The sequence below is a fragment of the Megascapheus bottae genome, chromosome 10 (genome assembly GCF_031878675.1).
Source record: "Megascapheus bottae isolate mThoBot1 chromosome 10, mThoBot2.hap1, whole genome shotgun sequence".
Classification (NCBI taxonomy): Eukaryota; Metazoa; Chordata; class Mammalia; order Rodentia; family Geomyidae; genus Megascapheus; species Megascapheus bottae.
The window spans coordinates 22,242,055-22,268,424 of NC_143518.1; the positions used below are offsets into that span (position 1 = coordinate 22,242,055).

General features: G+C 41.7%; 1 protein-coding gene across 3 annotated transcripts in view; it reads right to left on the reverse strand.

The window, feature by feature from the left end:
- Fam20b (FAM20B glycosaminoglycan xylosylkinase) overlaps positions 1–21,326 on the reverse strand; it is a 36,553-nt gene extending 15,227 nt beyond the window's left edge. The window contains exons 1-2 of one of the 3 annotated variants that reach the window (XM_090340349.1): positions 21,270–21,326; positions 5,864–6,364 (exon numbers count right to left, since the gene is read on the reverse strand). In XM_090340349.1, the coding sequence (XP_090196475.1) occupies positions 5,864–6,240 (377 nt within the window). In that variant the 5' untranslated portion in view covers positions 6,241–6,364; positions 21,270–21,326. Of the gene's footprint in view, positions 1–5,863; positions 6,365–9,637; positions 9,689–21,045; positions 21,190–21,269 lie in introns of those variants that run through there. The other 2 variants (XM_090340347.1, XM_090340348.1) reach the window with 2 other exon arrangements.
- Positions 21,327–26,370: the final 5,044 nt, after the last annotated feature.

The following is a 26,370-nucleotide window of genomic DNA, read 5'->3' on the forward strand; positions in this document are numbered from 1 at the left end:
CCCCTAAAGGGTTTTCACGTACAACTATAAGCAAATTTTCTGAGAGGCAAGAATCATTTTCATATAGTTAACATAGTGCTAGTTCTTAATGTTTATTAGATAGAGTGTGGCCTAGTGAGGGCCTAGAGTGCTTGCCTAGTATGCACAAAGCCCTGGGTTCAATTACTTGATAACACATACACAGAAAAAAAGCCACAATGGTAGAGTGCTAGTCTTGAGAAAGCTCAAGGACAGTGCCTAGGCCCTGCGTTTAAGCCTCAGGACTGGCAAAAAAAAAAAAAAAAAAGAAAGAATATGTTTGCTTACTAGAATAGCTGTGTAAGGTTTACAATAGAAGTTAAAGTTTCTTAGGTACTGGCTCATACCCATCCTAGCTACTCAAGAGACTTGAGATCCAGAGGATCAGGATTTAAAGCCAGCTCAGTTTTTGTTAACGAGAGGGCAGAGGTACTTCCGAAAAAAGCTGCTGGAACAGTCAATCTTCTCTTTTTTCAAATTTACAATGATATGGTGGAAGGTGCCCTGGACTGCCAGTGATAATTGGGAAAGCTTTGAGCAAAACTATTCTCTTCTCTGGGTATCAGATTTTCAATGTGCAAAACTAGAGGCTGAACTAGGAGCTACATTCTAAGGTCCCTTTTACCTTAAATGCATTCTGATAATTTTACACCATATGCATAACCAAAGGATAAAAAAGCTGGCATATTTTCCTTCTACTATCATCTTTAAAGATGCTATGTCACGTTTATAACCCTGGTCTTCAGGAGGCTGACAAAGAAGTATTGAAGTTTAAAGTCAGACTGGACTACATAGAGAGTTCTAAGCCAATATGGGCTTTTTAGCAAAGGGGAGAGGAGGAAGAAATAAGAGGGGGGAAAGGAAATAATTTAAGCCTTTCTATTGTGAGGAAATTATTCACCTTTAAACTTGAGTATTCATTTCTGTAGTATTTATTCCTGCATCAAAAAGAAACCTACTAGGCTTTACAAGGGAACTATGAACTGTGAAGCAGAAATTAATTGAGATAGAGTGAAAACCAGAAGTTTCATCAAGAACGGTAGAAAATCCAAAGTTGAAACAGCTATGGAGAGATGGGCACCGGTAGCTAACGCCTGTAATCCTAGCTATTCAGGAGGCTGAGATCTAAGAATCACAGTATCACAGTACAAAGCCAGTTTGGGTAGAGAAATCCAAGGGACTCTTATCTTCAATTAACCAGCAAAAAGCCAGATGTGGAGGTGTGGCTCAAGCAACAGAATGTCAGCCTTGAGCAGAAAAAGCTAAGCAAATGCAGGAGTTACTGAATTCAAGCCCCAGTACACATTCTTTCTCCCTTTCCCCCTTCTTACCCCCCCATAAAAAAGGTAACCTTCAATTTAAGTTACCTTAAAATAAGAAGTCAAGTCTCCTATCTTCAAGGAAAAATGATGCAGCAATTCACATAAGACAGTCAAGTGTTACCATCTGATGGATACTAGGTTTTCAGTATGGCCAATAAGTTGCCTCTGAATTTAAGCAGTTTTGAAATACCACTGCAACAAAAGCTGATACTGTAACAAGTACTTGTCTCTTTATTACAGGTATAGTCAGTCATCCAGCTGGGAAATATTTTTTCAGAACTTCAGTAGAGTCACAGAACAGTAAGAGATAATGTGTAATATGTTCTATACAGTGAAATATTAAAGAGCTTACCAATGCAAGTAAAGGCTGCTCAGAGTGAAATATAACAATCTAAAGGAACTCAGGATTTGGGGAGGTAGGCTAGCAAAGAGGGAGAAAGTAAGAATCAAAAGAACTGCATCAGTCACAAGATCATTTTGCCTATGTAGAGATATGAAAGGTCAGAATTCTGGATCTCATTTTCTTCCCGTTAAATGAATACTTGGTCCCTGAGGTTCCTTTCAACATGTCCTAACATCACTCCTTCATTTCTACCCAGTCCTAGACCTCTGCTTTATGTTCTTTTCCCACTGTAACTTAGTTTTGCCTATGTAAAATCAATTTCCTCCTTGAAAGGACATAGTCATGTTAAAAAAAATCACTTCAATAATGTTGAGGGAGAATGTGTAAATAATAGTCTCTATATTCCTAAATATGTTATCTACCTGTACACAGCTTCTATCTGTGAGAAGGATGTGGACAACCAGGTTCCAGAAATGCTGAAATAACAGAGGCTATTAAAGACAGATACATGTCTTGACTTGGCAGTGAGGACTTGTATTCTCCTTTCAGCAGAGTGATCCATCTTAAGTCACTGACAGAACAGCAAAAATCATATAGTAACAGCCAATAAATCATTTCTATCATTCTTGTGAAGGACATCAGAGTCTGACAAAGGACATTTAACTTGCACTTACTGCAAGACTAAATAGCTGGGAGGTCTGAGGGGGTCAGAATAGCATTTTGTTGGGTATTTAGGGACTGCAGTCAATTCCTACACAAGTACTTAAACCTACACCTATCTTAGCCTGTGACAGAGCCCACCATAAACCAACAGAGGGCAGCATGTACAATGACCAAGGAGAGCACCACTTTCTGCAGGGACTCATATATCTGTTGATGGCTAAGGAGGTTGTGCGGGAACATGAAGGCATAGGCTATTTAGAAGACAATAGAGGAGAGTAGTGGTCCTGCACAGAGAGAAGGGCCAAGCTGTAAGGTCCTTGGTCACTAGGTTGTGGAGGGTAGGCTTTGCCCAGGAGATAACAGAAACGCTTGGATATATGGGCATTTTCAGAGAAGAGTGGAAATTTGTGTGTGTGTGTGGGGGGGGGGAATCTGGAAGAGAAGATTAAGAAAGCAGAGGTAGGAAGAAGTATGAGGTGAAGCAAGAAGTAACTAAGGTTTCTACACTTGTTTGTTGCAACATCCCCTACTCACCAGTGTAGTCTCTAGTCCCTCCCACTTATATCCTGTCTAAACACATTGGGCCTGTCTACAAAGCACCTGATCAAAACTGTTTTCCAATACATCGCATCTATCTCTAGTGTAGAAATAGTGCATGTGTAGAGGAACCTCTCTTGTTTAAACACAAAATGCTCAGATTTCTTTTCTTCCTATACAGATTTAATTGTTACTTTGTTTTTTTTTTTGCCAGTCCTGGGGTTTGAACTCAGGGCATGAGCACTGTCCTTGAGCTTTCCCAAGGCTAGCACTCTACCTTTCAGGCCACAGCACCACTTCCAGGCTTTTCTGTGTATGTGGTACCAAGGAATCAAACCTGGAACTTCAGGCATTCTAGGCAAGCATCTACCACTAGGCCAGGATCCCAGCCTGATTTTTAGTTTTTTCTTTCTCCTCACCTTTGCATATGCTGCTAATCTTTCAGGCTATAAGCTAAGAATCCAGCTTCCTAAATCAGCAGTTTTTGATGATAGGCGCTCTACATCATCACATGTACCAGTAGCAAATAAAGGAAGGTAGATGTGTGTAAACGGTTTAAAGCTGATATACTTGAGTTTAAACCCAAGCTCCATCAATTATTATTATGAGGCGACTTTGTCAAGTGAACTTACTTAAGCCTCAGTTTCTTGTTTTAGAAATAAGAATTGAATTGCCTCTGAGGTTAAACATATTAGCACACACAAATACTTGGTGTAATGTCTGGAAAAACGTGCATATTCACTACATTAGGAAATTAGACCTTTTTTCCCCCATCCTTCTTTTCTTCTTTTTTTTTTCCTTTGGACAAGGTTTGCCTATGTACCCCAAGCTAGGTTGGAACTCAGTCTGTTACCTAGGCAGCCCTCAAACTCACCATCTTCTTAGGCTCTATGAAGGTTGTAGCCACAGGTGGGAACTACCATGCCTTGCTCAATGAATTTTCTACTTCTTAAAGGTCTGAATTTATTTATTTACTTTCTTATTTTAACAAGTTCTCCCTTGGTGGTCTAAACTCTTGCTTCTCCTATCCCAGCCTCCCAAATTTTGGGATTTTGGACATGCACAATGCTTGGCTCTATTTAATTTTTCTCAATAAGGCAAAATTTACTTCTGCTGAAGGGTATGCCATCAGCCTCTATTGTTTTATTAACTTGCCCAATTTCCATGTTTTTCATACATCAGACTTCCCACTTCCAGGCAAATGCTGTTTCTTAGTAAGATACCTACCTGCCTTTTAATAGTTGGTAATAAAGGAAGCTCAATTTTGTATCTTGTCCTTGTATTTCTTCCCTGACTCCAACAAGAAATATGAAGGCATTATTTTTTCAAAAGTTCCAGTAGAACTTGGAACTTTTGAGCACTGGAGGCTCATGTTTATAATCTAGCTATTTAGGAGGCTGAGATTGGCAGACTATAGCTTGAAATCAGCCTGGGCAGAAAAGTCTCTGTGAGACTCATCTCCAGTTAGCTACTCAAAAATCAGATGTGGAGCTGTGGTTCAAAGTGTGGTAGAGTGCTAGCCTTAACCAAGTAGCCCAGGGACAGCACCCAGGCCATGAATTCAAGCCATACAACAACAACAACAACAAAAAGTTCCATTGTGGAATAAAAAAAATGTTTAGTACACAAACTTTGACAGTATACAAACTTTGCTGGTAGCTAACTCCTGGCAAAAGTATGACTTACATTTTACTCACAGAAAACTTAAAAATTATGTATGTATACATATATATGTATTATAGAATTACTCCACAAATTACTTTGTATATCTCTAAAGGGAGAAGTCCAATATAAAAAAACCACTTGGTGACTTAGGTACTAGAAAGTCCTAGATCTTTGCTTAAATAATGGTAAAGAAACAATGATATACCACTACATAACTATTAAAATGGCTACAATCCAAAACACTGACAACACTAAATCCTGGTGAGAATCATGTGTAAAAGTAACTCTTGTTATTTGCTGGTGGAAAGGCAAAACTACAACCTTTTTGGAAGACAGTTTGACAGTAATTAAAAAAACTGAATATATCCTTGCCATGTGATCAAGCAATAGTGTTTCTGTTATTTAAATGAGTTCAAAACTTATGGTCCACACAAAAGCTTGCATGGAATGTCATTTAAACTTCACAATTGCCAAAATATAGAAGCAAACAAGATACCTGACCCACAATAGGTTAAAAGAAAAATTAACTGCGGAACATTCATACAATGGAATATTATTCTATGATAAAAAGAAATGAACTATCAAGACGCATAAAGAAATGTAAGAACTTTAAATACATATTCCTAAGGCACAGAAGAAGTCAGTATGAAAAAGCTTTATACTATGATTTCAACTACATGACATCTGGGAAAAAGCAAAACTATGAAAAGAGCAGAAAGATCAGAGGAAAGGATGGATTTGTAAAACACTGAGGATTTGGGGGTACAGAAACTACTCTACATGCTGTTACAGTGATGAGTTTCTCTACCAGGTTTGACTTTTGTTTTTGTTGTTTGGGGGGGGGTGTCAATTGTGGGGGTTGAATTTAGGACCTCAGCACTGTCCCTAAGCATTTTTACTTAAGGCTAGTGCCCTATCACTTTTAGTCACAGCTCCACTTCTGCTTTTTAGGCAGATAATTGGAGATGAGTCTCTTGGATTTCCCTAGCTGGCTTTGAACTGAATTCTCAGATCTCAGCCTCCTGAGTAGCGAGGATTACAGGCATAAGCACCAGCACCCAGCTTCAGTTTGTATTTTTAACACTTGACACATAGTACATACTTGATATATGAGAAATCAAGGATAGCTCAAATTTTCAAAAAGTTTGATCTCAAAGGAACCAAAACAAGTTCCCATTAAAGAATCAGAAAAGACCTTAGAGACACTGCAATTTTCCTCTTCCATTTTTCTGCAAAGGAGATGAAGGTCCATATTTAAATTTTAAGTAAAATGAATTAACCAACTAGCACAATAGCTTTTAAGATGAAGACTTACCGCTTAGGTTTGAAGACAACTTTCTGTCCTCCTTCAAGTATCAATAAAGCTTTTAATTGTGTCCCTTTATAACCCACATCAGCTTTAATGATTTTCTTGGTGGCCATGGCATGCATGATTGCCCCCAGTTCTGGTGTCTCTTCAGGGTACACTTCCCGGGGGACCACCCACTGGGCTGCTATCTCCCACGGAGACTGCAAAGTATGGTCCAGCTTGGGTGCCAGCTCTACCCGCAAGCCAGTCATCATTCTGTGAAAAGCCCTCTGGTCCTCCCGGTTGGCAGCTGATGTATCTAAGTTGTCAATCAGGAAAACTTTGGTGAAGATAAAGATGACAAGAAGTATTGCTAACAGCACAATTCGCTGCTTTAGCTTCATGATGACCTTTTTTCCTTCTCTCCTGACCCACTGTCTTGTTTGCTTATCAAGGAGAGCAGATGGTGATAGTTAGCAAGGCAATTCCATTATTGCACATTTCTTCACTGAAGCGCCTCCACAATTCCTGTAAGCCCAAGTACAAAGCAAAATTTGATCAGAAGTCTTGTCCTTCTATCCCTAGTCAATAATCCTTTGTCACATACACTTTTAGAAGATCCAATAACTTAAAATAAATTATTCTGGAAAGAACCTAAGAACTGAGTACACTGAAAGTATTAAAGCAAATATTCTATTTTAATTTGGAGGTAGAGCCATCTAGAAGCAATTTCATTGGTTATACACGCCTAATAATTGCCAAAATGATTAGGAAAAATACACAAAAGCTAATCCATTCAACAATGCATACCATTTAAAATCCACAACTTCTGAATATCCCAGAACATCAGAATTTTTATTATTTATTTATTGTCAATCATGGGGCTTGAACTCTGGGCCAGGGCGCTGTCCCTGAGCTCTTCAGCTCAAGCTACTGACCTACCCCTTGTGCCACAGTGCCACTTCCAGTTTTCCAGTGGTCAATTGGAGATAAGAGTCTCACATTCTGTAGTGTCCAGGCTGGCTTTGAACCTCGATCCTCAGATCTCAGCCTCCAGAGTAGCTAGAATTATAGACGTGAGCCACCACACCCAGCCAAATATAAGTTTTATAACACCTTGTAAGATAGGAACTAAACATACACATATAGACTACACACACAAATGAACAAAACAGCCAACTGTGAGTAGCTCATGCCTGTAATCCTAGCTACTCAGAAGGCTGAGAACTGAGGATCAGGATTCAAAGCTAGTCCAGGCAGGAAAGTCCATGACATTCTTAGCTCCAATTTACCACAAAAAAGCCAGAAGTAGAGCTGTGCTTCACCTCAAAGAATGGTAGGGAGCTTTATGCACAATAGCTCAGGGACAGCATCCAGGTTCTGAGTGTAAGCCTTATAACCAGCAAAAACAAACAAGCAAACACACAACAAAGAACTGTCTAGTGGAGAGTATTAACTTTTTTCTTTTTTTTAAATGCATCATCTGCAATCAACACACCTTGGTCTAATGTCAGCAGTGGCAATTTACAATGACAGAGAAGGTCTGTGCCCCACTGGCCTGCAGAGGACGGACAGACATACATCTCTGGAGCAAACACTTTCTCTAAATCTACTTACTCAACAATCTGGGGCAGGTCAGATGTGGTCAATGGATTTAAGCACAACATTGTTATGTATCTCTACTTAACCACTCCTTCATAAGTTACTTTTCAAAATTAAAATCACTGTAAAATATGGATCATCAAATCTGGATAAATTAAGTAAAGGAAACACATATCCCTGTATCATCTGGCTAATGAGTACAATGTAGAAAGAAAACAAAATCTGCTTCTATAGCAACACTACTAAGCCTAGACTGGGCATATAACAAAGACGTTACTACCACAGAGCTAAAGGACTTCTTAAAGGGTGGCTGACCCCATTGGGAGCAATTTTTTTGTCCCCCAGTCATAGGGCTTAAACTCTGGGCCTGGGCTCTGTCCCTGAACTCTGCAGCTCAAGGCTAGTACCACTTTGAGCCATAGTGCCAGTTCCAGTCTTCGGGTGGTTAACTAGAGATAGGAGTTTCATAGACTTTGGTGCCCAGGCTGACCTTGAATTGAGATCCTTAGATTTCAGCCTCCTAAGTTGCTAGGATTCCTGGCAAGAGCCACCAGCACACAGCTACTTTGAACAATTTTTAAGCTGGAAGATTCCACATGCAAAATGTTTATGAGTGTTAAAAATATAAAACTCAGTCTCATTTACATGCTGAAAGATGGCTTCTTTCTACTCACTCCATAGTGCCACTTAAAACACAGTCAGCTGTACTATATACCTACAGACAGCACAGCACAGCATTAGGACAAGAAAAAGATGACAAGAAGATAACAAGGTGTTGCTTTGCTTTTCAATTCATTTATCAACTCAAACCATTAACTGAAGAAATAAAACCAATATAAAAGAGCCACTTCCCATCTAAACTTGAGATTGCTCCCTTTATAATAGCTGGAAACAACCGAAGAACAACAGAGAGAGTATCTTGCTTTGAGCCTGCTGATATTGTTTATTTGCAGTGATTGGAAACCAAAAGTAAGAGTCAAATATAGATTCTAATTATCCCTAGCCACCTGTTTTATTTCCTCATCATCTTCCAGGAAATACACATTAGTTGAAACAAAGGCAATCTAAAATGTAATTGTGACGGTTTCAAATTTGGTGTACAACTCAGTAATGTATTTTTTTTTTTTTTTTTTGCCAGTCCTGGGCTTGTGCTCAGGGTCTGAGCATTGTTCTTGGGCTTTCTCAAGGCTAGAGCTCTATCACTTGAGCCACAGCACCACTCCTGGCTTTTTTCTGTCTATGTGGTACTGAGAAATCGAACCTGGGTTTTTGTGCATGCTAGGGAAGCACTTTAACCACTAGGCCAAACTCCCAGCCCTCAGTAACATACGTTCTAAGGCACTCTAAGCTACACAACTGTTTTCAATTATCTGTTTAACAGTACACAGCTCAGGCTTCAGTGATAAAAGGTAACACAGAAATTAAACTGCACAAGCAATTGCCTCCTCAGCACCTCTATAGGCAGATATCTATAGATGGATACAATGTGGATCTGGCACAGGGAGATCACCTAAAGAGGCTTTCTCTTTCTACAAAACATCTGTCCACTGCATAATCTTCTCATGGTGCTGCATATTACATGCACAATAAAGAAAATCTGAGCCAGACGAGGTGGCTCACACCTGTAATCCTAGGTAGTCAAGGAGGCTGAGATCTGAGGATTGTGGTTCAAAGCCAGTCCGGACAATAAAGTCCATGAAACTCTTATTTTCAATTAACCACCAGAAAACCAGAAGTGGCGCTGTGGAAGGGGTAAGCTGAAGGGCTCAAGGATAATGCCCAGGCCCAGAGTTCAAGCTGCACAACTGACAACATAAATAACAACAAAATGAGAGAGAGAGAGAGAGAGAGAGAGAGAGAGAGAGAGAGAGAGAGAGAGAGAGAGAGAGAGAGAGAGAGAGAACAAAATCTGCCATCATGTTATATCCATACCTTACTTCCATACAAATTAGGGCTATGTTTTGTTTGTGGTACTGGGGATGGAACCCAAAGCCTTGTGTGTGCTACGAAAGTCACAAGTGTTCTATCACTTAACTATATCCTAGCTGTTTTGTTGTTGTTGCTGTTTTTTTTTTTTTTTAATTTGGGGGGGGTTAAATCACCAATGCAATAGGAAGTTTTAGCAGTTCCAAAATTAAGAGAACATGAAATGATCCAAAAACTCATTTTGAGTGCTTTTAAATTTTGAAATCTCATTACCTTTTGAAAAGGCCTCAAGCAGTTCAGGCTGCAAATTATTCATCCACTCAGCTAGAATAGAAATTTAAATTAAGGAACATTTTACTATTTATCGCTGAAGATTTATAGTGAAGACAGGTTAAAAAGAGGCTGAATTTTGAAAAAGAGGCTGAATTTTCACGACTTGTCATCGATGAGGTACCACATCCAAATATAAAAAGTAAAATTGCAATTTGGTATTATCTTTACCACGTCCTGCCTTTTCCACAGCCATCAACTTAGCTTTGCATTATTTAGCTCCTCCTTTTGGGACTATGCAAAGAAGACTTCTGGGCCTCCATACTCAATGCAGCCTAGTTAATACAGTCACACTAATTTTTTTCTAATCCCTCAAACACCTAAGGATTCTAAAAGTTCCTCAGCAAAGCCTTGCCTTAATAGCTTGGTATCACTCTAACTATCCCTCTTCTCAGTTTTACCAAATGCACCAACTGAACATGCCCTGGTTTTGTCCTTGCCAATCCTCATTCCCTAATACCCTTAAAATCTGCTCTATTAGCCTTTTGTCCTGTCTTAGTTTAACCCTAATCCTTCCTTTAAGATTCATCACCACAACTGTTTCTGTTCCCATTTCATATTCTATGGTAACTTTTCACTCCTCTCAACCAAAAATTAACTACATTCTGCTTTGTATAATACCTTCTTGTATATAACTCCTAATTTTTCTTTCAGGATCTGAGCTCCTTAGTGAATCTTGGCTCCCTCATGTTCAAAGAGCATGCCCAAGACAGGGTTTCCAGGCCATATCATCATTTCTTATTTTAGACAAACAACATACTATATACTCTGTAAATCAGATTTTTAACATTCTTTATTTCAAATACTAAGAAAATAAAAGCAAGATTACCAGGTATGCTGCAAACTATTCATGAAAACCTCCCTAGTACCCCAAGGAGTGTGTCTGCTATATTTCTTACCTTCAGCGCCTTCTATAAATGCTTCACACAGTGCAACATTGTCCAGTTATATTACAGTCATTTATTTTTAATGTTTCTGTTAGGTGGAACACAGCCTAACACAAAGAAAAGTACACTCAAGGTAATAACATCTCTAAAAATGTTAACCATAAAAAGGCAGCACAAATGGAACATTTATAAATAGTCTTCATGCTAAAAGCTGGTGTAAACTCCCAGAATAATGTTTTAGAAAGCAGACTTTTATGAAGAATTTTCCTACTGAACCTTACTTTCATTCTCAGCTCCGTTGCTGTGCAGGGCTTCTTCAACAGGTTTATTTTCTTTCCTTCAAATCACTCACTCACCACCACCGCTACCATCATCATCATGATCACCACGACAGTACCACCACTCTATGTGTGTGGTAAACTGACACACTTATGACTGTAAAGCACTGTCTGGGTATATATGTCGATTACATAGAAAAAAGAGATATTAGCAAAAAGTCTACTTTAAGAATTTGGCTGTTAGAAAAACATACAGACAAGTATGATAAAATTAACATGTCTTAGCTAATGAGAATATATATTCCCAACACTGACTAACTTATGGGAAGTTGTTATAAGTTACCAATGAGTCCTTTGAAACTCATTCTGATTGACAATTTCATACTAGTAATTCTGAGGTTACAGAGAGCAACCCAAGTTATATTTACAACAATGAAAAGCAAAACTTTCAAAAGTAAACAAAAGTTTCACTCCCCTCTCCTGGAGCTTAACCTCAGGGTCTGAGCACTGTCCTTGGGCTTTCTAAAGGTCAGAGCTCTATCACTTGAGCCACAGCACCACTTTAGGCTTTTTCTGTGTATGTGGTACAGAGGAATTGAACTCAGGTCTCCATGCATACTAAGCAAGCACTCTACCATTAGGCCAAACTCCTGGCCCCAATTTTCACTTTTTATGTTTTCTATTTAGTGGTTAAATCCATTTCTTACCACATAAATGGGGTGTAGCATGTCTTATGACTTTAAAGTGCCACAAGGCAAATTTATGCTCAGTTACACATATTTCATGTAGACAAAGGAGTTTTGTGGCAAATGGTGGAGATTATTAATAATTAGTATGTAATCATATTTGATCATACAACCTCTTTGATTTCTATCCTCAGTAGGAGCTACAAGAGCCCCTTCTTTTTTTGGTACCAATTTATTTGGTAATTGTTGGTTTCAGCACAACTGAAGGCTTGGAAAGTGCAAAAAGGGAAGATCTTAATTTAAGACTTCTTTGTTTTTATTATCTACAAAGATAGATATCAATAATTCCTTTCATCTAAAGGTGAAGTATGTTTCTCCTCCATTTTCAATCTTTTGGCATCTAGCCACTAGGATTAGTGGGCTACACTTACTAAGTGAGTGACCTCCAGAGAGAGGATCAGCCAGCACTTGGCTATTATGGCCACTTTAGCTAAAGTACCAGGCAGAGAAGTGAAACTACGAAGGACATTCAAATACCAGCTGAATTCCCAAACCTGCACCATATGGACAAACCAACTACCTGAGTCCAGGTGACATGAGTAATTACAAGAAAAAACAAAGTATTATATTTAGAACACTAAATTTATGCAGAGCAATCCAAGTTATCCTCGCCTATTCACACAACTATGTATGCAGTTTATGATTGCTAATCTTTATACTTTAGCCGAAGCATAAACATTAACAAATATCACAATCTTTTGTTTTTTTGGGGGGAGCAGGGTGTAGAATGATACACACTTTCATCCTGAGCTAAGTATGATCTATACTGAGTCTTTGTCTTTTTAACTGGTAGTAACTAAGTGTAATATATTACTATTGAACTCTAAGGAGTTTATATCCTTTGTCCCTTAGAAATAAATGCAGTCTCTCCTGGTGGTTAATGGCAGTGTTTAGAAGTAAAATCAAAAGAATTCAGAAATCTTTCCACTTAGCATTGTATAATTCCTTTTAGAAAGCCAAAACTTTCAATACCAAATGGTATAAACTGTTTATTACCTTAATAAATGCCAAGTTCCCTAAAAAATGAGCCCAAACTTGCTGCTTGCCACAAGATAGTCTCACTTTTGTCTCTAAATGCCAATTTTTAACTAAAACAAATACTAAATAACATAAATAAGCATCAATAGGTATTACTTTCTCTGTTAAGTCTCCACTTAAGAAACAGCTTCTTAATTCATTTTACTCTAAATATAAGCTCTGTAATGGGGGATAAGAGGAACATGCTCAGCATTTAGAATCCTGGGCCTAAACACTTGTTTTACTGTATTATGTAGGACTAGGAAAAGAAACTCAAGTCTCAATTTCCACATATGAAAAAACTAGACCATTTCTACCTAATACAATTTTTAAAAATGAATAAAATTACCATGACTATTATGCTAAAATTAATGCCTAGAATATCTATAGGATTGTTTGTTACTGCTATGTTAAAAACCGAAAGGTGACTTCCGAAGAATGACAAAGAAAATAACTCTCATTGGAGTCAACATCCTGTAACTTTGTATATTCTCAATTACAAAACTAAAGACTGAATACACATATTCCATTACTAATAAGTGGAATAGTAACTAGTAGTCTTATATCCCTTATATCCTTCCCCAAATTTAAGAAGATGAGATTGTAAGCATCTTCAGAAGGAATACAATCTGAGGCAGAATACTGGGAGTCTATATAGTCAATTTAACCTGTTCTTTTCTCTATAGGCTCAGTTCTATCATATTCAATGTACTTGAGACAGATGGAAGCATGGAGTTAATGTACTTCACACACACACACACACATCTGAAGTAAAATTGCCTTTCACACAATCTTGTTATTTAAAAAACTACTTATGTGTTTTAAAGATGACAGTTTTGCATATAGTAAAGCTCTCAAAATAAACCTTGAAAGTAACAAAGCTATAGATATGAAAAACTGCATTTCTACATAGTCCTACTTGGTCTCTGTGCTAGATTTTTTCCTTAGTGTTTTCAATGCCATTAAAAATTTTATTGGGCCAGGAGCATGGCCTAGTGGTAGCATGCTTGCCTAGCATGCATGAAGCCCTGGGTTCAATTCCCTGGAACCACATACTCAGAAAGAGCCGGAAGTGGTGCTGTGGCTCAAGTGGCAGAGCACTAGCCTTGAGCAAAAAGTGTCCAAGGTCAGTGCCTAGGCCCTGAGTTCAAGCCCCAAGTCTGGAAAAGAAGAAATTTTATTTACCTGGCTGGAAATGTAGCTTAATGGTAGAGTCCTTGTCTATCATGCATGAAGTACTGGGTTTGATTCCTTAGTACCACATAAACAAAAAGCCAGAAGTGGTGCTATGGCTCAAGTGGTAGAGTGCTAGCCTAGAACAAAAGCTTAGGGTTAGTGCCTAAGCCCTAGAACAAAAGCAAAAAACAAAAAAGTATTTCTGTAAAATAAGAATCCTTTATATAAAATTCTTTAATAGTTCCTTGTGAAAGAAGTCAACTAAAAATCATAACTAGGCATTAATAAAACATTAAGGTAGTCTTTCCTCCTGGATAGAAGAACAAAAATGAATTAGGCAGCCAAGCGCTGGTGGCTCATGCCTGTAATCATAGCTACTCAGGAGGCTGGCATCTGAGGATTGCGGTTCAAAGCTAGCTTGGGCAAGAAGACTCGTCCAGTTAACTACCAGAAAACCCGAAGCGGCACTGTGGCTCAAGTGGTAGAACGATAGCCTTGAGCTAAAGAGCTCAGGGACAATGCCCAGGCCCAGAGTTCAAGCCCCAGGGCCACAAAAAAAAAAAATAAAAATTTAGGAAACCAATACTGTTCCACTGTTCCTTCGATTCTTTAATCCCTGCAACATGTTCCACTTAAACATTAATTTGGGACAAGAAAAGAAAAAGGAAAAACTAGTAAATACATTGCTAGCAAGCCTTGTTCCTTTTTTTCTTTTGGTGGATGTGGGACTTGAACTTTGGGCCTGGCCCCTGTCCCTGAGCTCTTCAGCTCAAGGCTATGGCCTTACTCCTAGAGCCATAGCAACACTTCCTATTTTCTAGTAGTTAAATGGAGATAAGAGTCTCATGCTGGGGCTTACTTTGAACTTCGATCTCAGTCTCCTCAGTCTCCGGAGTAGCTAGGATTACAGGCGTGAGCCACCACTCCTGTTTTTTGACAGTCCTGAGGCTTGAACTAAAGGCCTGGGCTCTGTCCTTGGACACTTTTTGCTCAAGGCTAATGCTCTGCCACTTGAGCCACAACACCACTTCCGGCTTTTTCTGAGTATGTGGTACTAGGGAATCAAACCCAGGGCTTCCTGCATGCTAGGTGAGCACTCTACCATCAGGCTACGCTTCCAGCACCAATATATAAGCTGTGTGTGACAACAGTACCTCAAAAAAATAAAGTTCTTTCTTTGTTGTCTAGGCTGACCTTGAACCTGGACTGAAGCAATCTGTCTGACTACAGGTGTACCACCAGCCCAGATATATAGCACCTCAGTCTTTTAACCATATGTTCTAAGGGTGATGCCAAGTTGACAGACCATATAAAATAACATTCAGAAATAATGCAACCTCAAAAAGGTCTAGATATGTAGGTGGCTGCAGCAATAATCTTTTTGTTTATATGATCTGCTTCTCTCTTCTCTTATTTCTCTGTCTCTGTCTCTCTCTCTGCTCTAGATGACTTTTTTCTCTACTATGAATTCTTTAAGGACAAGGAATATGCTTTATTCTCTTTGTACTTCCAAGAACCTAACACAGTACAGGGCAAATGAGAGATAATCTATAAGTATTTCTTGAATAACAGAAGTAACAAACAGGAGAGAAGCTTCATGATTATAAACATTTCTTATAAACTGGTAATTCTTTGGTTTAAAGACAGCCTCTTTTTTTATATATGAGAAAATAAGTCCTGAAATATAGAACTCAGAAAGAGAACAGTGAAAAATACAGAAATGTCAAACACATTTACCAAATTTATACATTCAATTTTAAATTGCTGAAGCTATTGCTTCTATATACCCTATTCTTGTTGCTAATTTGGTTTCTGATGCTGGCTGAGATTGGAGTAAAATAATTTGGAAATGCTAACAGGAAGAATGGAGAAAGTTCAAAATGATGTTGCTCAAGAGTGATACAAGGCAGGGCTGAAACCAGATCTTCAGGTATTAATGACAATAGTTTCTAAAACAAAAATCAAAATTATTACTCCCATATTATTTTTTATAGGAAGAACATGAATGTATCTGTGAAGGTGCAAGTTGACTAAACCAAGGATAAAAAAAGCAAGAAATAGATAAAGTTCATGTACTAATTCTGAAAAAAGCGTTCACAGAAAATCTTTTAGCCTATTTATTTTACACTCCATTTCAGGGAGTGAGTCATTTGGGATTCTACTCCACAGAAGGCCAGAGGTACACATCTTCCCCAGCCCTGAAAGAAGCAAGCTACTGAAAAACCATATCCAGCCTGGCATTGATGGCTCATGGCTGTAATCCTAGATACTCAGGAGGCTGAGATCAAGATTCAAAGTCAGCCCTGGCAGTAAAGGCTGAGACTCTTATCTCCAATTAACTAACAGAATACTGGAAGTGGAGCTATGGCCCAAAGTGCTAGCCTTGAGGCAAAACAGCTCAGGGACAGCACTCAGGTAGAGTTCAAATTCAACCACCAACAAAAAACAAAAACAAAAAACACATACAATAACGCGAAAAAGCAGAAAGGGGAAGTGGGGGGAAACAACCTACATTTTTCAATCACCCTGAAGCCTCCTACTGAATTAGTCAGGAAGAGACCTTAGGAATCATTTGGAGATAATAAAAAATGTAAATTATTGTTTAAATGGAAATAACATATGATACATTGTAAGAAATTTTCTACAAAAAGCATAGCTACAATAAGACTTTTTATAAGTAACTTATTTCCCAATATAAGATAAAGGAAACATGGCTGCACATATAGAGCAGAGTCAACAGATGAAAGCATGGAATAATGAACTTGACTGCCACACCCTGTCCATGGTTCTTTTCATAATTTCATACTTTGACCTCTTTTTACAATGTACCGAAATTAGCATCTTCTCCTCTAAAAGGCTTACAAGAGTACAGGTCCCAAACACACACCAGTCTCTACTTCTTACTTCACCCTGAGAAAACAAATACACCCCAAGATTTTTTTTTTTGCCAGTCCTGGGACTTGAATTCAGGGCCTGAGCACTGTCCTTGGAACACTTTTTGCTCAAGTCTAGCACTCTGCCACTTGAGCCATTGTACCACTTACAGCTTGTTCTGTGTATGGGGTTCCTGGAAATCAAACCTGGGGCTTCCCGCATGCTAGACAAGCATGCTACCACGAGGACATGGTTCAGGCCCACACTAAGAATCTTTACATCCAAAGATAGGCATTTCTTCCTTCTGTTTTTGGTAAGAAGCACCAAATCAGAAGGTTTTTGCATTATATCTTTAGGTAAAGTTGGTTAAAGCTGGTAAAAACAAAAACCAAAACCATCAGCTGGGCGCAGTGGCTCACACCTGTAATCCTAGCTACTAAGGAGGCTGAGATCTGAGGACTGCAGTTCAAAGACAGCTGAGGCACTAAAATCCATGAGAGACTCTTATCTCCAATTAACCACCAGAAAACTGGCAGGGACGCTGTGGCTCAAGATGTAGGGCAGCCTTGAGCTGAACAGCTCAGGGACAGAACCCAGGCCCATGGTTCAAGCCCCATAACCGACCACCTCCCCACGCCCCCCCCCCCAAAAAAAAGTAAGGAGTTTTTTTCTGAATCTTAAACCCAAAATAAGGAAGTCCTAAGTCACAAAGTGGCAGCTAAATGAAGGGAAAGAGAAGTGTACAGTTGTAGAAAGAGTTGCTGCTGGAGAAACACCTCATGGAGGGATAACCCCCCCCTCTCTCATTCTCAAGAAAGTGTTACGAGAATTGTTAGAGTCAATGCTGCAGGATCATTACCAAGAACTCTAAGTTCCACTAAAGCAAAAGCATTAACTGCAACCCAGTTGTTAAGCTAGCCAGAACCATTGGCTGGAGGAGTTTGTTCAGCTGCCTCTGACTTGGCTAAAATACCATACAATCATGTACTTACTCTCAAGGCAGCACCAGCAGATAGCACCTTTATAAAAACCCACCTAGGGGCCGGGAGTTTGGCCTAGCATGCACGAAGACCCGGGTTCGATTCCTGGGTACCACATACGTAGCAAAAAGCCGGAAGTGGTGCTGAGGCTCAAGTGGTAGAGTGGTAGCTTTGAGAAAGTCCAAGGACAGGGCTCAGGCCCTGAGCCCAAGCCCAGGACTGGCAAAAAAAAAAAAAAAAAAAAAACACCACACCTCAACAGCATATGTACAATAGGAATCAAATACATTTTCTTGGCTTCTTTTTACCAAAAGAGAACTAAAGATTTAGCATTAGCATATTTGTTTTCCTTATTCTTTTTCTATTTATGCATTCCACCAACAAATATCTCCTGCATATATACCATGTACTAGACACTGTTGGGCCCTAAATATTATAACAAACTGTAGAGGCTCATTATAACTGTGCTTCCTACTCCAATCCACAAAATCACTTGGCATTCAATCTCAGAATGACCTGATATCTAGGTTTAGAAAACTCTTTCCTTTTCATTGTTTGTAACAGCAAGCATATAAACAGACACTTTCTGTTTCTATTATGAAATTGCAGCAATCAATAAGAGACAACCAATCACCGCAGTTAGCTAGTTCAGTTATCGGTTTAAGAACTGACATATCTGATCATTGAAATAGTAACAAAGTATAGAAAACTTATGTCTGTCTTGAAAAAAATAAGCTGTGTTAGAATCTATACATGAAAATAAAAGGTCACGACTTATGCTGTTATTAGCACAAAGTAATTCTATAACATAATGATGAAATGTGTTAAGTTTTCATTCTTGTAGCAAAACACAGCTAGTCTCTTACTAGTTGTAAGGAAACAAACTGACCCCATATCTGAGGTGTGAATGCTCAAATCCCACCCCCCTCTTTTGACAATGTCCCTCAATTTTTTCATTCAAGGCTAGTGCTCTACCACTTGGCTTTTTTTTTTTTTTTTTGGTGGGTCATGGGGCATGGACTCTGGGCCTGGGCACTGTCCTTTAGCTCTTCAGCTGAAGGCTACTGCTCTACCCCTGAAGCTGCAGCCCCACTTCTCATTTTCTAGTGACTAACTGGAGATGAGAATCTCACATTCTTTAGTGCCCAGGCTGGCTTTGAACCACGATCCTCAGATTTCAGCCTCCTGAGTACCTAGGATTACAGGCATGAGCCACCACGCCCAGCTATCACTTGGCTTGCTGATGGTTAACTGGAGATGAGTCTAATAGACTTTTCTGCCTGGGCTGGCTTTCAACCAGGATCCTCATATTTCTTGAGTATCCTTTCCCCTATCCATTTATTTGATTTTTTTTTTTTCTTTGCTGGTCCTGGGGCTTCAACTCAAGGCCTGGGCATTGTCCTTGAGCTTTCTCAAGGCTATAGCTCTACTTGAGCCATAGGGCCACTTCTGGCTTTTTCTATGTATGTGGTACCAAGGAATCTAATTCAGGGCTTCATGCATGCTAGGCAACACTCTACCACTAGACCACACTCTCCTTTCCCTTCTCCCCATCCAATTTTATCACAGTACTTTACTGTGGGTGAAACTGGGATTCTGAACTGTCTTTTCACTCCCCTTTGACAAAGCAGTTAGATGGAAGGACATCTTGTTGACTCCACTGTATGGCCTGGGGACCCAAAGTCCAAGATCTTCAACAGTTTTTACCTAAGTTGTTAATTTAATGCAATAATTTCAAATCTAACCATAGACTGGTTAGCATCTTCAGCCAATGAATCTCAGTTTCTCAAGAACTGCCTGGATGATAAATACTACATGTGAAAGTACTCTCATTTTAGCTCAAAGGTTCTGTATAAACCCAAGAAAATGTTGGAAATATGAAACACTAAAATCACTAGCCTGATTTAAAAATCAAAAAAGCAAAAACAGCAGGGCATGTGGCTCACACCTGTAACCCTAGCTACTCAGGAGGCTGAGATCTGAGGATTGTGGTTCAAAGCCAGACCAGGCACTACTTCCAATTAATCATTAGAAAATGGGAAGTGGGGTTGTGACTAAAGGGCAGAGCTCAGAGTTCAAGCCCCATGACCCACAAACAAACAAATCAGCCCAGTGCAAGTCAAGCATGAACTTACAACACAAGAACAATAAGCATGGTTAATAAGCAGTAATCTTAACTATACCCGATTAGATGATCTTACAAAGTTCTATATTTTATTCATTTATTTATTTTTACCTTGGGCTTGAGCTCAAGGTCTGAGCACTGTCCTTGGACTTTAAGGTTAGAGCTCTACCACTTGAGCCTCAGCACCACTTCCAGCCTTTTTCTATGTATGCGGTACTGAGGAATCGAACCTGGGTCCTCGTGCATGCTAGGCAAGCACTCTACCACTAGGCCAAACTCCCGGCCCCAAAGTCCTATATTTTAATAGCTAAAAGATCTTACGCTTCTTTTTTCCAAGGGAGAAATAAACCTCTAGAGGAAAACTGGCTGCGTGAAGCTGTCCCTACTTGGTCCTACCTCCATATGGCAGTATCAAGCACTTCTCCTTTTCTCAGATTATGAAGTCGTTTACTCATCCCAATGATGATAAATCCTGTAAAATGCCTAATTGTATAATGACTACCGATGCTCCGTTCCCACCACTTCTCTCCAATAATCTCTCTTTCTCCTGGCAGGTAGGTTAGCAGAAACGTGATTAAAATAAATATCTTATGCACTCCCACAATCAAGGACATGGCTTGACAACTGTTCACATCCATCATTAACGGCAACATTCGGGTTCCCTTAACCGAGGGGGAAATCATCACACCCGGAAATGAAATCTCCAGCACAACGCACTCGGGACTACCCAGCCTTTCCTTAAGTTGCGCCCCACCGTGAGCGCAGGCCCGGCCCCCGACGAGACCGCGGGGCCCCGTCTCCACTGCCCCTTCCCCTGGCCTCGGGCCTGCAGGTCACTCGCGCCCCTCTGCCACGAGGCGGGTCCGCGAGGACTCCACAAGCGCGGGATCCTCCCGGGCCGCTGCCACCGGCACTGGGCAGGACCCCAGGGCGGCCCCTCGGCCGGCTGCCCCGGGGGACCGAGCTCCCGCCCCGGAGCCGGTCACCAGAAGGACTCCGGGTCCCCCCGAGACGGCCTCACGTAAGGCCCGCGCCCACGGAGGCCGAGGCCCCGACACCTCAGCCCGCAGGGCCCGGCAGCACCGGCCACTCTCCCTCCAGGCAGCCGCGGTCCCCGAGCTCAGCCAGGACCCGCGGTAGAAACCGGGCCGGCCCCTCGAGGAGGCGCCCCGCCCGCCGGGCGCCACACACCTCGCCCCGACAGTACTTTCCCGCCCGTCGAGCCCCGAGCGGGGGTCGCGTGCCCTTCCCCGCCCCACGCCGCTCACCTGTCGGGCCCTAAGCGCGCTCCATGGTCGCCCGCACGGAGCGGTACGGCGCGGCCTTGGCCGCCCCCGCCGCCTCCGGGGAGGGGCAGCCCCACGCTGCTCTCACCGCCCCCAGCCGCCGCCGCCGCCACCACCGCCGCCGCTACTGCGGCTCCCGCCCACCCCCGACCCGGCCATTCCCCCGCCACCTCTCCCCGCGCTGCGCCGGCGGACCCACACCCAACCTCCGCTTCCGCCGCCCCCGACCGTTGGTACAGTCCTAGCGTAACGCCTTTCCTGCGACCAATCGAAAGGCGCACAGGGGAGGCTCCGCCCCCTCCCGGTGGGCGTGGCCTATGGGACCTGTCCTGGACCGTCCCCCTTAACCCTTTCAGACGCGTGGGCGCGGGGCGCAGGCTCTGCCCCACTGGTCTTCCTGCTTTCCTTCGGCAGGCCGGCCACTAGACAGCGGGAATGGACACTCTCAGTCCCTTGTCAGTTTGCTTTGCCTTCTTTTAGGGCGTTCTGCCTAATGTGTCTTCCCCAAACTAAGAGGCCAGCCTTTCTACACTGAGCGCAAATCATTCTTGGGCCAGGGTAGAGCACCTGCTACAAATTTTCAAAATCATTAAAAAAAAAATCTAGTTTTACGTTTGTCCCTTGAAATGAACTGTAAGCTCCATGAAGACTAGTCAGTCCAGTCCTAGTCTCTATTGCCTTGCATCCGGATAAAAGTTGTGACATATTCTCCTTCCCTTGAGTTGTTTGTTCTCTACTGACTCCACACAGAGCCACTCTCTACATTCACTCATTCCCCATATCCATTAGTATTATCATGTATATGTGATAACATTTGTGTGGAGGGTGGGAACTGAGCTGGTACTTCACTCAGGCATGCAAACATTGGGTTTGATATTCCTTCCCACAACCCCTAAGGCCATATAGCTCAAAGCGTACAGGAAAGATTTCTTCCTTACTGGCTATTTAATATTGGGTATGCCACTTAATGGATCTCAGTTAGGCTTACTTTATCTCTTTGTACTGGTCATGGGGCTTAAACCAGGGCAATGTCTCTGAACTTTTTGCTCAAGGCTAGCACTCTATCACTTAAGCCATAGCTCTACTTCCAGCTTTTTCTATGATTAATTGGAGATAAGAGTCACAGACTTTCTTGCCTCAGCTTCCTTTGAGGTAGCTAGGATTAAAGATGTGAGCTATTGGGAGTTAATTTTAGTACCTACTCCACAGGGCCTTGTGAGAATTAAGAAATGCATAAGGAAAATATTTGCAAATTACTGTGTGAAGTTGTTATTCATGTGTGTATTCAACACTTTCTATCAGGAGATCCTGGAGATATAATTGAGCTTGACACCCACCTCACACAATCTGGCTAGGCAGCAGTATTCATCACTGCAGGAAGCATTAATCATTGTAAGGGCTATATAGTCTAATGCAGAAGGTGCTGTATCAGCCTTTTACTCCACATAGTTGAAAATACTTCAGGGTCGCTATCTGACCCTGGAATAATACATAATTCTTAGGAAAATGAACTGCATGGCAATAAGAATTTGCCTTATTTTGTTTCATTCATTCTTTTTTTTTTTTTTTTTTTTTTTGCCAGTCATGGGGCTTGAGCTCAGGGCCTGAGCACTGTCCTTGGACTTTTCTCAAGGCTAGACCTCTACCACTTGAGCCACAACATCACTTCCACCTTTTTGCTATGTATGTGGTACAGAGGAATTGAACCCAGGTCTTTGTGCATGCTAGACAAGCACTTTACCACTAGGCCAAACTCCCGACCCTGCCTTATTTCTTTACACAGCAATAAACATCTATCAGCAGTCAGAGAATCTCCCTCAACTGTGTTTGCTGCATCTGGAGATTACAAAGCAGCAGGGAAAGCAACAGTTCCTTTAAGACACCTTTCCCCACAAAGCATCCTGAACTCTGACAAGGGCAGTGTGGGTAGGTGCTGTACTGCCAGCTTACACTTCATCAGCTCCTGGACAGATGGTCAGCTCTGTATTTAAGGATTTTCAAAGGAGAATGACACATGGCAACCCAGTTCAGATAGGTAATTTCATGCCCATCCATCTCATATGTGGTAGGACAGGCACATATCCTTCTCTTCTGTCTGCAGAGGTAGAGCATGAGCTCTTGGTTTGGGCCTCTGTGGCTATGTTTTCACTCCCCAGATTACATTACCTAGGATATTTGTGACTGTATACAGCACTAACTCTATGCCTCACACCCTGTGATGTCAGCTTTTGCCCCATTTCAGGGAGGGAGTTGCTGGACTAGCACATAGGAAGCAGCTGCAAGAAAGAGCAGTCACTTGAATTATGCAGCATAGACTCTGTCATCACTGAAAGAATTGGAGCCATGAAGACAGTGAGGGCTGCTGATGTCAGGGAGGTAGGACTAAAGTAAGCAAAACATGGGTGGGAGAAGGGAGGAACAATATGAACCAAAGCTAAGCAGTACTGTGTGAACCTGTGAAAGCTATCCTGAGCAGAGGATACATGGCAGAAGAGTTCCTGTTGATTTTTGCTTATTCATTTGTACAGCATTCATCTAATGAGTATCTGCCATATGTCTGGCATTAAGCTAGATCCAGGCCACGGAGAGATGAGGAAGGTCTAGTCACCATCCTTGAGAAACTTGTAGGCTGGGTGGAGCTCCCTCTAGGAGGATTAGAACCCTTTGTCAAGACTCCTGTGACACTCATGTCTGATCTCTTTGCTATTTTTCCATTCTCATATTCTCTCTCTCTCCCTCTCCCTCCCCCTCTCCCTCTCTGTCTTTCTCTTCTCTCCCTCTTTCTTTTCTCAGTCGTGGGTGGGTCCTGAACTCTGGGCCTGCGTGCTGTTCCTGATCAGGCTCTTCAGCTCAAGGCTAGCTCTCTACCACGTGAGTCACAGCACGACTTCTGGTGTTGGGGCCTAGCCTCCATCCCTGAAGCCTGATTCTGGCTCAGCTGCAATTAAAGGGCTTTGTCCAGGCATTCGGTCTTTTGCATACCTCTCTTAAGGCATTTCTGTGTACGTGACTCGATTGAACCCCCCGCAGTTTCGCGGGTCTCGCAGCAGCTCAAGTCTCGCGAGCTTTCCTGCACCTGTCCTGCCCACTACCTGAAAGCCCCACCCAGACCCTTAGTGGTAGCACAGGGGCCCTCTTCCTATTGGCTAGCTTCCCAGTGCCCACCTTCTCCTACCCTAACAGTATATAACTAATTGTCGGACGCAATAAAGGAGGAGAGCATCAGAGAGCATCAGAGATCAGCAGAGATCAGCAGAGAGATCTGATGCGCTTTCATGGTTAACACTGCTTCTGACTCAGCGTGGTTTTTTCTTCCCCGGTGATTGGGGGAGGGCTGGGTCTTCGACACTTACCATCTCGCTCGGCTCCCGGGGGACTACAGGCTGGCCCTGTGTGTCCCTCCCCGTTCCTGTGTTGCTGCCCCAGAGAGGAGCAACATTCTGGTTTTCTGGTGGTTAATTAGAGATAATAGTTTCATGGACTTTCATGCCCAGGCTGGCTTTGAACCACCATTCTCAGACCTCAGCCTCCTGAGTAGCTAGGATTACAGATGTAAGCCACCAGCACCCGGCTCCATTGTCTTTTATATATCTCTTACAACATCTGACTTTATTCCATGGAGTGCCTTCTCCACACTGTGTTGCAGCACTGAGTTAAACCATAGCAAGAACTGGGTAGTCCTTCTCTAGCCAAGGTCAGTGGACAGTGATAGCAGAGGCATTGTGGTAATTAGCTGGAGTGTGGAACTGTCCCAGAGGCTTGTCCATGGCCTTCAGAATTCAGTAAGAACTCTAACTGATATTTAAAGTCCATGTGGGTCTCTTCAGGCCCATTTTCTGTTTCTTTTTGTCTTGTTCCCTTTCGGGCTTGCTTGCTCCCTGCCTCACCCTCACTTACAGGAAGGTGAAACATTTCTCATTGTCAGTCACTCATGAAGCCCTTCATGGCCTTTCCAACCTGAAAGTCAATACTTCACTCATACCTCTCTGATGGCATGGTTCATATTGCTCTGTCTGATACCATTCCCATGGGTTATAAAGCCTTCAATACCAAGGAAGGGGTTGTGTTGAATCTGTCTCTTCTGGAGGGTCAGCATTGTATATGACATGGCACATTGCAAAGAAAAGTTGAGGAGAGTGGGTCCTGCGGAGGTGGGGAAGAGCCCTGGAGGCCAATTGCTTGTTCTATTCATCATTGTAAGATTTCTGAACACCAAGTTTAAGTTTCTGCCACTGTATCAAGCAGCCCTGAGGTCTAAGGAGAACACTGTCTGGAAATGCCTGCATGTATAATTTCTTCAGATTCCCACTGATAGATCCTGAGAAACATGTAGATTTTATACTTCAAGCAAATTGAAGGGAGCCTTAGGAAAGCTCATACTGTTCCAAGATTCTAGGAGCCTGGGGAAGTGACAGGGAAGGTCAGTGTGAAAAGGAGCAGGCCTATCACAGTCCCTTCATTCCCTTCCAGGGGCATGTGCTCAGTCTCTGTTGTTTGCAGGCAAGATCATTCTCTGTATGGAGCTCTCTGTGCAGACTTCATTTTCTCCTCAGTGGAGCAACTGCCTTTCTTTCATTCTTCCACTAGCTCTGAAGGGTTCCTCCAAGTCCTTTCTTGATGGTATCTCCATCAATGCCATCTGAAGAGAACCACTCATGTCACAGGTATCTCATGTTCATGAAGCTGGCCATACCCAACTTCTCAGCTGGGACATTCAGGCCATGTGCACTGAAAGTGGTAGAAATCTTTCAACTAGTTGCCCACCTTCGACTTCAGTGGTTTTTTTTTTTTAAGGCCTACTTTACTGAGACATTATGTACATACATACATAAAATTCCTTGATAGAATATATATATATTTCAATGCCTTTTACTATATTTACAGAGTTGAGCAACCATTATCATAATCTAAACTGTAGAACATTTTGTCACCACAAAAAAAACAATAGAAGCTATCTTTTCTTTTGTTCTGAAAAGAAACTTGTCTACTTGATTCTCATAAGACACCTGGAACCACAGTAAAGCATGTATTGTCATCAGCATCTCTGCTTTCTGGATTAAATGCACCTACCTTTGTGCCAAGGTCACCACTGAACCCATAAGCTTCTCAGGGATGGGAACTAGGACTTCCTCATCTCTGCATTGCCCAGACCTAGCTCAGTACTCAGCACTTCTTTGTGCACATTAAAATTAAAAAAGAAGCTGGGCGCGGTGGCTCACACCCGTAATCCAACTGGTATTTCCTCCACTGCAATTGCAAAGAGGGAAGATATGTTCCTGTTTCTCTTGTCTCTCCTCTTCTGCAAGT